Genomic DNA, 13422 nt, shown 5'->3' with positions numbered 1-13422 from the left:
GTGAAAACATACCAAATTTTTGGGACTATAAATCTCAGGTTTTTTTTCAGTTTGTCCAGGAATGCGACTTATACTCTGGTGAGACTTATATTTGAAATCATTAACATATCATATTGTTTAGTTTTCTGTTTATTATCGGTACTGTACGTCACTTATATTATTTTCACACTTAACCGCAAGAAGGCGCTCTTGGCCTGTGTTAAGAATTTCCACCTTGACCGTGAAGTAAAAAGAGGAAAAGGAAGCCGGCATATCATTTTCCTCTGGGACCTACCGAGAGTTGTTTGCCGGTAAATTTGCCACGGAAGATCAAAATAGATTTAGTGATTTGGAATGAAGATGATAGTTTGGAAAGCATGTTCTTTATGCTAGAGATATCTGAACAACTCTGGCAACCAGTTCAGGGTGTCCCCTGCCCACTGCCCGGAGATAGCTGGGATGGGCTCCAGCACCCCCGCAACCCTACTGAGGATAAGCGGTGCAGATAATGGATGGATGGATGTTACATTGTTACTGTTTAAGATATACACATACAGTACGTGTAATTTTAGTATACCATGTACTCTAATCAAATAAAAAATCAAATCAAACTTATTTGTAAAGCACTTTTAAGACAATAAATTGCTATTCAAAGTGCTGAATTAAAACATGCAATGTACAATAAGAATCAAATCCCTTCCTTAAACCACACTCTTAACTTACGTGATGTAGACGCACACAATGGTTAAAATACAATAAAAACAAAACAAACAGTAAAATGAATACGATTTGATGATGACAATGCAAAGACTAACCATGTGAGAAAAGGGACCTGAGGTAGAGTTATCCACACTGATAAGGGATGGCAGCATGTGGCCTCGGAATTTCAGCCATTGAGCTTCACCCAACCAGTGTGGGTCCCCAGAAAAAGAAAAAAACTAAAATATAAAAATATACATAAAAACAACTGCAGAACAAAACATATAAATGTAAAGTAAAAGTAAAGTATTCTACAGTAAATGATTAGAAGTTAAACAAATCAATGCTAAATTAAAAACAATCAGTTAAAAGCCATATTAAAAAAATGGTTCTTGAGCTTCCTCTTCAAAATATTAAGGGTCCTCACAGACCTGATGTCCTCCGGCAGACCGTTCCATGGGTGAAGACCAAAGTGGTTGAATGTTGCTTCATCAAAGGTTTTGGTCCTCACCCTAGGAACAGTCACCAAACCGCTGCCAGAAGACATCAGAGACCAGGAAGCCAAATGTAAAAAACGCAATTCAGACAGATTGGATTCACCTGAGACAGTCAAGACATTTAAAAATTAGTTAAAGCATATTAAAATTTATCCTGAAACGCACAGGGAGCCAATGCAGCGATTCAAAAATTGGTATAAAATTGGAAGCACGTGTGCTGCTGAATTTTGTAGTAGCTGCAGGCTGGCAATGTTTTTTTTTTTTTTTGAGACCGGAGAGCAGGGGATTAGAATAATTTCGTGTTTGCCTGAGAGAGAACTGGGCAGACTCTGGCTATATTCTTGAGATGGTTATATTTTTAGATGCGGAATAAAATTGAGCTCAGAGTCAAAAATAAGTTTTTAATGCAGTCTAAAGGTTAAAGAGTTTCTCATTCTGACTTTCATGACCAATGACTAATACCACTGTTTTGTCCTAGTTGAGCTGTTGGAAGGTTTCTGCCATGACTTAATATCTAAAAGTGCATCTATAGGACTTGTGTCATCAGGGGACATGACAATGTACAGCTGTAGGTCATCAGCGTAACTATAGAAGTTGACTTTGTGTGTCCTCATGACAACCCCAAAGGAAGCATATACAGATTAAAAAGTAATGGGCCTAAAATTGAACCTTGGGGAACCCCACATTTGACTTCAAGGGTCCTGCATTCATTCCGACTCAGAAATGTCAGTCTGTGAGATGAGATAAAAGCAGTTTTAAACAGTACAAGAGATGCCCACCTGGTTTCTAAATCTACGGCAGGGAAAACGTCCGTCTGGAGAGAGCAATTGACTATATTTAAAATCTGTTCCTCAAAGAATCCATAAAATGTAATTTAATTGTGAGTCTCTGAAAAGACCCCAGACCCCTAGCGAAGCCACACTTTTTATGCCATTAATTAACTAGTCTAGTCCCTGTGGGAATGTTTTTTCTACCAAGTGACCCCTGAGCTTATATAGGTTTGACAACCCTGATCTACACTGACAGGCACAACTTGGACCCCTTCAACAGCTACAGTGATGAGGAGCTGTGGGCAGCGCTGGAGAAGACATACATGAAGGACTCGGTGAGAAATCAGTGCACCGGACAAAGCCAAAGGTGGAAATCTGGCTCTGGTTGATTTTATCTTATAATGTATCATTATTTTTAAGTATTTCATATAAATAATATTGGTCCATAGATGATGCGCTGTTTAAGTTATCAAAAAAGATAAATGCAAGTTTAAAGGGACACTTTCACTTTGTAATATTTAACCACTAGATTTCGTGTACAGCGTAGTGTAACCGAAAACCAGTGCTACAAAGGACAAGTAAGCTTACAAACTAGGCAGATTTAAAGCTTTGAGCTTCTCAATTTTGCCCAGCCTTTTCACAAGGTGTGTATGTATATATATATATATATATATATATATATATATATATATATATATATATATATATACTGGACTGTCTCAGAAAATTAGAATATTGTGATAAAGTTCTTTATTTTCTGTAATGCAATTAAAAAAACAAAAATGTCATACATTCTGGATTCATTACACATCAACTGAACTATTTCAAGCCTTTTATTATTTAAATATTGCTGAATTTGGCCTACAGCTTAAGAAAACTCAAAAATCCTATCTCAAAATATTAGAATATCATGAAAAAGTATACAAGTAGGCTATTCAACTAATCACCTGAATCATCTAATTAACTCAAAACACCTTGCGAGGGTTTCCTGAGCCTTAAAAACACTCAGCTTGGTTCAGTAAACTAAATCATAAGTATGGGGAAGACTGCTGATCTGTCTTCTGTCCAGAGGACCATAATTGATACCCTCCATCAGGAGGGTAAGACACAAAAAGAAATTTCTCAAAGAGCAGGCTGTTCACAGAGTGCAGTTTCAAAGCATATCCACAAAAAGGGAAAAATGTGGCCGGAAACGCTGCACAACCAAGAGAGATGACCGCAGCCTTAACAAAATTGTGAAGAAGAGCCGCTTCCAGAATTTGGGGGAGATTCAAAGACAGTGGGCTGAAGCTGGAGTCCAGGTATCAAAAGCCACAGTTCACAGACGTGTCCGGGAAATGGGCTACAATAGCCGTATTCCCATGGTCAAGCCACTTCTGAACTCAAGACAACGGAAGAAGCGTCTGACTTGGGCTATGGAGAAAAAGCACTGGACAGTTGCAGAGTGGTCCAAAGTCCTCTTTTCAGACGAAAGCAAGTTTTGCATTTCATTTGGAAGTCAAGGCGCCAGAGTCTGGAGAAAGGCTGGAGAGGAGCAAAATCCAAGTTGCTTGAAATCCAGTGTGAAGTTCCCACAGTCAGCAATGGTTTGGGGAGCCATGTCAGCTGCTGGTGTTGGTCCACTGTGTTTTATCAAGTCCAGAGTAAATGCAACTGTGTACCAAGAGATTTTAGAGCACTACATGCTTCCATCTGCTGAAAAGCTCTATGGAGATGAGGATTTCATTTTCCAGCATGATCTGGCACCTGCCCACAGTGCCAAAACCACCAGTAACTGGTGCACTGACCAGGGCATCACTGTCCTTGATTGGCCTGCTAATTCCCCTGACCTGAACCCCATCGAGAATTTGTGGGGTATAGTTAAGAAGAAGATGAAAGACACCAGACCTGCAAATGCAAATGAGCTGAAGGCCGCTATCGAAGCATCCTGGGCATCAATAACACCTCAGCAATGCCACAGGCTGATTGCCTCCATGCCACGCCGGCTTGATGCATTAATCCGTGCAAAAGGATTCCCAACCAAGTACTGAGTGCATCAATGGACATTTTCAAATGTTTGATTTAGTTTTGCTGTTATAAAATTATTTTTTTACTTGGTCTGAGGAAGTATTCTAATATTTTGAGATAGGATTTTTGAGTTTTCTTAAGCTGTAGGCCAAATTCAGTAATATTAAAATAATAAAAGGCTTGAAATAGTTCAGTTGATGTGTAATGAATCCAGAATGTATGACATTTTTGTTTTTTTAATTGCATTACAGAAAATAAAGAACTTTATCACAATATTCTAATTTTCTGAGACAGTCCAGTATATATATTACTCTATATTACTCTATATTTAGAGTATTACCTCCTTCATGATAAATGAGGTCATTTTGGAAACTAATTCATGTGGAAATCGTGAGCACCACCTGTTGGCCAAATCTGTAATCAACGAATTTGATTCTGAACTAAATAAATATAATTTCAGGCTATTTTCCCTAGAAAATTTAGTTTTATTTTCATATCATATGTAGTTGTTGCTATTTCCATTTACATTGTCATATGATTAGAATTATTTTCGATTTTTATGTATGTATTCAGTCTTATTATGATATTTATTTGTTTGTTTATTTATTTATTTAGGCATTTTTCAGTCCCATGTAACAGATCCATTGCCATATTTTTTTTCTCTCAAAATAACAATATTAATAGGTTTATTTCTCAGTTGACATTTTAAATAAGGACTGGAAAAAAACCTTCACATTGCTAAATTCCAAATCTGTTCTAAAAGGACCTCCCCTGACCCCGATGGGTAGGTGTGAAGTATATTGTCGAGCGCTTTGGGAGGTCTTCAGTGACTTGAAAAGCGCTATGAAAGCGCAGATCTCTTACGATACAAAAATCAGATCTGTCCTAAAGGGTGTTTATATTAAAGAACAACATATCAGCCATAAGTGACAGTGATTTAAATACTGCATAATATTAAAAAACTGCAATATCCTTTGCAGGTGTCCAATATTAAAAACAGAGCAAAGATAGCAAATATCAATTGTCATTTTTTAAATTAATAATGATGATTACCGTGCATTCCTGAAAGGTTGAACATCAAGTTGAAGATTTTTTTTAATCATAGAGGAAACATACATGATTCCACTAGAACATTAGCCAAAAAAAAAATCACCTTTCAAAAGCGAGCCATTGGCCTATCGATTTTCCGTCTCACTCACACCTCTTGTCTCGTTGATGTTTTGCTTCCGCAGATCTCCAAACTGGAGGGTCAGCTTCAGGCACTAGTTTTGGAGAACGGTGAAAACTTCTCAGTCGGAGAGCGACAGCTGATATGCATGGCAAGAGCATTGCTACGCAACTCCAAGGTTGTGAAAACGCCTACACACTCTCATATGAAGAAATGACAAATTTTGGGAAGGTCTTAGGTTCAGGAGTTTAAGGGGTGTTGGGATAACCTTCCTGAAGCTTCATCTACCTGATAAAAAACTGTAAAAGCCAGCTAAAAAGTTTCTCTCCCGTCCAGATCATTGTTTTGGACGAGGCGACGGCATCCATTGATACTGAAACGGATTCCCTGATCCAGACCACCATTAGAGACGCATTTCAAGACTGCACCATGCTCACTATCGCTCATCGTATCCATACTGTAATGCAGGCCGACCGAATTCTGGTTATGGACAACGGAATGGTTAGTGCTACCAATGACTACGTTTACATGCAAGGAATAGTCAGACTTGGATCATAAGTCCAATTTTTGAAACAATCTGAATGATTCGTTTAAGTCAAGTCAAGTCATGTTTATTTGTATAGCCCTTAATCACAAGGAGTCTCAAAGGGCTGCACAGACCACAGATTATTGCAAACCACAGACTATTATTACCCTATCCCCTGATCTAAAACCTACACGAGGGCAAGGACAACATGAGGAAAATGATGCCTAGAGACTAACAAATAAGCCCCGACATTAGTGAGTATTTCGAGTATGTCGTTAAGTGCCGGATTATTTTACACATGCCACCGTGCTTGTTTCTTAAAATTTTAAAGCACATCATACAAAAAAACCAACATCAAATGCTAATAATCAAAAGGAAACTAAATGTTTGCACAAAAAAAGCTGTAAAATAGAAGATGTATTACGTAAACGTGCCCAAGGAGAAGGCTGTAGGTGTCTACCTCTATTCCCTTTTCACCTTGCAGGGAAGACATATTCAAAATTTAAAAAAAGAAAAAGAAAACAAAACCCTAACCCACAAAAGGGAAATAAAGAACAAATAAATGTCATTTCAGACCTGCAACCATACCACAAGTGATTCCTATAACATAAGAATATCCAAAGAAACTCTTGATATATTATTCGTCTTTAGTATATTTACCTAAAATACATATACAATAATAATAATCCCTAAAATATTAAATAGCCTGTACTTAATCTAGGCAAATACACTACTTACATTTGTGGTTAATCGAAATTCCAGCATATACTTAAATAATAAAATAATACATGTTTTTCTTTATTGATTCGTAAGGCGTTATGTTTTAGTCATACTCATCTCATCTTTTTAGCTGCACCGCTTATCTTCAGTAGGGCCGCGGGGGTACTGGAGCCCATCCCAGCAATCATCGGGCAGTGGGCAGGGGACAACCCTAATGGTTGCCAGCCAATCGCAGGGCACACAGGGACAGACAACTCGCTCACTCATTCACACCTAGGGACAATTTGGACCGACCAATCCACCTGAAATGCATGTCTTTGGAAAGTGGGAGGAAACCGGAGTGCCCGGAGGAAACCCACGCAAGCACGGGGAGAACATACAAACTCCGCACAGTAAGTCTAGTAGCTAGATTTGAACCCACACAGGAGGTTCCCAAGACCTTAGAACTGTGCCGCACACGCGCTAACCACTGCGCCGCCGTGCTTCCCCGTCTTTAGTATATTTACCTAAAATACATATACAATAATAATAATCCCTAAAATATTAAATACCCTGTACTTAGGCAAATACACTACTTACATTTGTGGTTAATCGAAATTCCAATATATACTTAAATAAAAGGATAATAAATATTTTTCTTTATTGATTTGTAAGGCGTTTGGATCAACCCCATAGTCATACTTTTTATAAATATTATATAAATGTAAATATTACAATTCATTTGAAATTCTTGATCACGAAATACTTATCAAGCCATAAGTAAAAAAACAATACAATTTTTAAAACTTAATAAATTACACCTTTCATCGAAAATATTCCAATTTGTTACTGCAGCATGACGAAAGTTGACGTTCACACTCACATGCTGCATTTGACCACTAGATGGCAGCGTATTTCAACAAATACAACACACTGAATACACTTTCTACCTCTCGATCAATCAATAGCTCGCGATCTATTTAACGAGCTTCGATGCTTTATATAATCGGAATTTTGGCAAGATTCCATTTCTGATCCGATTACTGCCTGCATGTAAAGGTACCCAATGACACTCAATCTTGGATTACTTAATATCCTTCCAAACTTTACAGGTGGCAGAATTGGACAGTCCCGATGTGTTGTCGAAAAGGTCCGACTCGCTATTCTCATCGCTCCTGTTGGCCGCAAACACAATAAGCGCCTCAAATGAGTAGCATTAATGTACAGTGCCGCAAAAAAGTATTTACCCAATTTCCTGATTTCGATGTTTTTGCATATTTATCATTTGCAAAGGTTTCAGATCATCAAATAATTTTAATATCACCCAGACCCAAGGAAATACAAAATGCAGTTTTGAAATTTTGAATTCATTTAGTAAGGGACAAAAAAATCTAATCCTAGCTGACCCTATGTGAAAACGTAATTGCCCCACTGTTAAAGCAACTGTGACTAACCACAATTTTGGGAAAGCGGAGTTTAATTCTACAGGCCTGTGTTGAATCAAGTAATCACTTCAAAGGAATCTCTTAAACCGCAGGTGTCAAACTCACGGCCCATGGGCCACATCTGGCCCGGCGTACTATTATATCCGTCCCGTGAAATAATTTTGAATACATCTACTATAATGGATGAAACGCTGGTAACTTTCAAACTATACTCGTATGCTAAAAACCACAATTACTGAGAAAATTATGTTAACTGACATTGCCGGTAAACCCGTGTGTCTTATTTGTGGATCTTTTGTGGCCGTAATTAAGGAATTTAATGTAAAACGGCACTACAAGACAAAACTTCAGGGTAAACTGAAAAACTTCCAGAGAAAGGATACAGAAAGTTGAAGAGTTCAAGAAGAATATGAAGATGTTTTTCACTAAAGCAAATTCCCAAAGTGAAAAGCACAAATTTTATTTATATTTCAATTTTTTCATATTTTCAATTTGTATGGTATTGATATTTTTATGGAGAGCAACAATTTTTAATTCATTGAATGTTTACGTTTGTTTATTCTGGAATAATATTCCTGACTGTTTTAAATTCATAATAATTTATGTTTTTTTTAAAGATAAATTTTAGTGTACTCAATAAATATTTATCCTGTTCGGCCCACGACCACAGGTGTGGTTGAAGTTCTGGCCCTCTGTATAAGAGTTTGACAACCCTGTCTTAGGGCCCGGTCACACAGCCTTTCACGGGCGTATCGAGGCTGAATCACGGCCAGAAATTTCTGCCCGTGAAGCAGACGCTGTTGGACGCTTTGAGATCGCGATACAGACGAGATACAGTCGTGCTTTACACACGGCAAGAAATTCACACGTGGTTGGCCGCGCGAAAACGTTTTGCGCTGCTCAAAACTTTAGACCACGGGTAACCGCGGGCGGCACACGTGGTACACACGCGGATATGACGCGGAAATGACGCGGAACGACGTGCCACGGCCGCGGTCAGGGGGTGGTTACACGCGGGGAAGACGCAAAATTTCAACGGGTAATCGCGGGTGGAGCACGGTCATAGCACATTTGTTCTGCGCCTGTATCGCTGTGTTATCATGTGCATTAGCGTGTGTAACGCGTGTGACGGTCAAACGCCTTTCTCCGCGTATATACAGCGCGATTTGCCGAGACGTCATGGGGTGAACATGGATCCCCGTCACCGTAGTGACCTCGTCTTAATCCAGTTTTATTTCTTGACATTTCTTTTCATTTCATAACAAGATAATAAAATAAAAATGAAAAACTATTACAATAATAACGTATTGGCTTCTTCCTCGGTGCCATAGCTTGAAATCTTGATCTTCACGGGACTGTGTCTTGAGCGGTTATGATTTCTACAGCCCGGCTCGGCAGCTTTTATACCCGTGGTCCACACGCGGAAAGGACGTGGAACTGACGCAATGAGGAAGCGGAACAGTCGCCGGCGTTTGTTTTGCGGGCATACCACGGATGAACAGCGGGTTGGCCAATTTTGCGCATTTTCTACCACGGGCAAAAAAAAAATCGCAAAATTTTACCCGCGATACAGACGCAAAAGGCAGTGTGACCGGGCCCGTAGACAGAGTGTAATAGGCTAAAATTTCAAGAAGACATTTGACATGCCACGATCTAAATAAATTCCAAAAGAAATGAGAAAAAAGTGATTGAAATCTACCAATCCCGGATTTCTTCACAAAGCCATTTTCAAGGCTGTAGGGTCCCGCGAACCACTGTCAGAGCCATTATCCACAAATGTAGAAAACTGGGAACAGCGCCAAATCTTCCCAGGACTACTCGACCAACTAAGATTACTCCAAGAATGCAAGCTTACAAAAGAACCTCGAAAAACATCCAAAAAACAACAGTCCTTTCTGGCCTCAGTTATGGTCAGTGTTCATGACTCCACTTTAAGTAAGACACTGGCCATAAATGGAATCCATTGGACAGTTTCCAGGCCATAACCACTGCTGTCAAAAAGGAACACATTTGCCAAAAAGCATCTTGATTATCCTCAAGACTTTTGGAGAAACATTCTTTGGACTGATAAGTCAAAAGATGAACTTCTTGGGAGGTGTGCAGCCTGAAAGATCTGGCTTAAAAATGGCACAGCATTTGACAAAAATAATGATGCCGACACTAAAGTATGGTGGTGGCAGTGTGATGGTCTGGGCTACTTTGCTGCCTCATGACCGGAACAACTTGCTGTGGTTGACGGAATAATAAAATCTGGTGTTCACCAGAAGATCCTCAAGGAGAACGTCTGGCCATCAGTTTGAGCTTTTAAACTCAAACGCTCTTAGATCAATGCAGAAGGACAATGATCCCTGTAAATGAATCTCTAAATGGCTCCAAAAACAAAACAGAATAAAGTGGCTAAGTCAAAGTCTGCATTTAAATACAATTGAGATGCTGTGACATTGAACGGGCAGTTCATGCTAGAAAAACCTCCAATATGGCAGATTTGAAACAATTTTGCAAAGAAGACTGGGTCAAAAATCCTCCACAGCATTACAAAAGACTCATTATTAATTATCATAAATGTTTGATTTATGTTATTGCTGCCAAAGGTGGCCCAACTCGCTATTAAGTTCAGTGGCTCACTTACTTACTAGATAGTTTAAAAAAAAATTTGCCTTAAAAAATGTGAATCAAAAATGGAATCAACATTTCAAAACTGCATTTTGTATTTCATTAGGTTGTCTGTGTTTTATGTTAAACTTGATTTTATGATCTGAAACCTTTTTGAGTGATACATATGCAAAAAACACAGGAAGCGGGAATGGGGCGAATACCTTTTCACGGCATCACTTACATAATATGTATTGTTGAGCTTTAGCGCAAATATATGATGTTCTTATATTTTTTTACAGGGACAAAGTGAAAAATGGCATGTATTTTCAAAATTATTCATTGATTATTTGACTACTGTCACATTTCCTGTACTGTGCAAATAAACTCAGGTATCTTAAAAAGCAGCATTCTCAAATTTAATTGAGTTGGGGATGGTTAGAGCTAGGGTCCAGGCTGTGTTAAGCCAAACATGTTTTTTCACAAAAATATCACTGCTAAAAACAAGAGATGGTGGCCAATTATCTTAACTCCCTTCAGGTGAGCCTCATATTATGTGAAATAAATACAAATGTCTCAATCTAATGGTTTAAAAAAATTGCACTCTTGTATGATGGTTCATGTATTTTTGCTTTTGATTAAAAAATTCATATTATTTTTAAAGATGGTTGTGCGTAGTTTGAGGTTTTCTTAAAAAGATTAAAATCAAACTTTTGCCCTATTAAGTTTGTTTAACAATGTCCAACTGAATTCAGAGAGCCTTTATACATATTTTTCACCGCGCCCATCTGCTCATATCTTACTTTTATCATCAGTTTCAGTTTGTCCCGATGGGGGGTCCGGGGGCGTGCCTGGGGCCACTTTATTTTTTCCCCAATTTAAAATGGAAACATTTAAAAAAAAATACAGAATATGGGGAAAACCTATAAGTTGACAGGTATGTTATTGTAAAACGCAAATTATTAGTGATTGGAATTCGGGTTTTTTTTAGAGAACCAACTCTTTCAGCTTAGCTCCCAAACGGCTCTTCTGATTTTTTGTGTCTCTAATTGATATACTACCAATGATATGTCACATTATCCCTGTAATGAATGAATAAAAAATGAATTCTACTACTATACTAAACTCGCCTTTATTTTTTCACTCTAACTCTGAACTAATTTAAACGTTTTAATACTCAGACACTTTAAAGTCGAGCAACACAGAATCCCTGAAAAACTACCCAAGCCCTTAAAATATGTACCGTATTTTCCGCACTATAAGGCGCACCTAAAAGATCTGATTTGCCCCTATGTCCCGGTCCGAAGCCTACGATCTGAGAGTGCCGGTCTTCTGGTGATCCCAAGAGCCAAGAAGTGTTCTGCTGGTTCGAGAGCGTTCTCCATCCGGGCACTGGTGCTGTGGAATGCTCTTCCCCCTGAGATCCGATCTGCAACCTCAGTGGAAATGTTTAAATCTAAACTTAAAACTCACTTCTACTCCATAGCATATGAATAACCTACTCTTCTCGTCGGCTGAGAAATAGTCTGTAATATAGTGTAATAATCTGTGAAGCCCTTTGAGACTCTTCGTGATTTAGGGCTATACAAATAAAGATGACTTGACTTGACCTAAAAGCCTTTATTTTTTTCAAAAACTGACCATGCGCCTTATAATACAGTGCGCCTTATATATGGATCAATATTATGTCGCAAGGTCTCGCAACAAAGGCAAGCAGCCGCCGACTAGATTTTTCCTCGTAGGCGATGTGGTCCGCGGTGTATGCTGGGATACATATGCCGGCGTTTCATTTCCCAGCCAATGTGTCAATCATCATTTGAATCGATCACTATTGGTTATTCAAATGATGTTATTCGGAGGTAAAGGGGGCCGATCCTTTTTATCATTTACAGGCTTTCATATGCTAAAGGGGCAAAACAAAGCCTGCAATTGGCCGAAAAAGATGAATGTGAATAGCAAGTTTGGTTGTCTACGACATAGAGCAAACATGTTTTACCATTCTGTATTTGTAAATATTTTACTCTCCTGGATTTACTACACTCACGGATAAAGGAGGACCTTGGTTGCACATTATTAATAAACGCAACGACTTTGGTGAGCTACTCCGGCTATATATTTTCCCAGTATCTTGTTTCAGAGTGATTTTGATGTTTCTGTGATGGGTCTTTTTTTAAATTAAACTCAATTCCAAGTGTTTATTGTCATATGCACAGTAAAGTTGCGAGCGAAAAATAAAATAGAAACTAAGGAATGGTTGGCATTTCTTGAATCCCAAGACTTTAACCTTGTGAATGATATTTGGAACGATGCATTTGAGTGACATCGTACGGACACCGCATCCGCACGTGTCTACGACACGTATTTGCTTCTTTGCAAGCTTTCGGAATGTTAAGTGGGTAATAAGTTTGACTGAACTATCTGACTGTTTTGTCGACGTTCCCATTGTAGCGCCTTATAATCCGGTGCGCCTTATGTATGGAATATATAGGACCAAAAACTAATTTTTGGGATGTGCCCTATAACCCAGTGCGCCCTATAGTGCGGAAAATATGGTACCTGTTTTATTATTTTCCTTGCTGTTTAGCCAATCAGAACGCTGAACACGATGCAAATACGTGAAGTAGCTAGATCGTGAAAATTGAACCGCGTTATAGCGAGGGTTTACTGTACGCGTAAGCTAAGAAAATTAAAAAGGGATTTGGAAATACTTTGTAAAGAAATTGATACCAAGAATGTATTTTAAGGAAAGGTTTGTTATTTGTGTGTTTTTTTTAAATAATTATTTAACTAAATCATTTTATTTTTGTTTGTTTTGTACCTACTAAGACTTCGTAACTAAGTATTTCCAGTCGTCATGGCGATGACAGCGGAGTGGGCGCGGTTTGTTGTCGGGACGTGAGCGCTCTCAGGCGGGGAGGATTTGAAGCGTGTGAGCGGCATCTCCTCCCTCATTCCCACCCACTCCTTGACTCCCTTTTCCTTTCCTGCATCTTGTCATTCATTCCTTCATCTTTCCCTCGTCTTCATCGAATTTGGGACG

At 38.7% G+C, this 13422-nt stretch overlaps 2 protein-coding genes across 4 annotated transcripts in view; both read left to right on the top strand.

The window, feature by feature from the left end:
• Positions 1–10993, top strand: part of abcc12 (ATP binding cassette subfamily C member 12) — a 34598-nt gene extending 23605 nt beyond the window's left edge. Inside the window, exons 23-26 of the mRNA XM_088333872.1 lie at positions 2202–2280; positions 5185–5298; positions 5457–5621; positions 7458–10993. Coding sequence (XP_088189998.1) covers positions 2202–2280; positions 5185–5298; positions 5457–5621; positions 7458–7559 — 460 coding nt within the window. The 3' untranslated portion in view covers positions 7560–10993. The remainder of the gene's footprint in view (positions 1–2201; positions 2281–5184; positions 5299–5456; positions 5622–7457) is intronic.
• Positions 10994–13244: 2251 nt separating this feature from the next.
• LOC148367072 (myocyte-specific enhancer factor 2A-like) overlaps positions 13245–13422 on the top strand; it is a 40965-nt gene continuing 40787 nt past the window's right edge. For all 3 annotated transcript variants that reach the window (XM_088333870.1, XM_088333869.1, XM_088333871.1), the window contains exon 1: positions 13245–13422. This exon is cut by the window's right edge and continues 3 nt beyond it. The gene's annotated coding sequence lies outside the window, so the exon portion shown is untranslated.

Source organism: Urocampus carinirostris, chromosome 4 (assembly GCF_059441175.1).
Source record: "Urocampus carinirostris isolate Australia breed hairy pipefish chromosome 4, RoL_Ucar_1.0, whole genome shotgun sequence".
Taxonomy (NCBI): domain Eukaryota; kingdom Metazoa; phylum Chordata; class Actinopteri; order Syngnathiformes; family Syngnathidae; genus Urocampus; species Urocampus carinirostris.
Note: the sequence above shows the minus strand (reverse complement) of the source record. Positions and strands in the feature narration are given on the sequence as shown.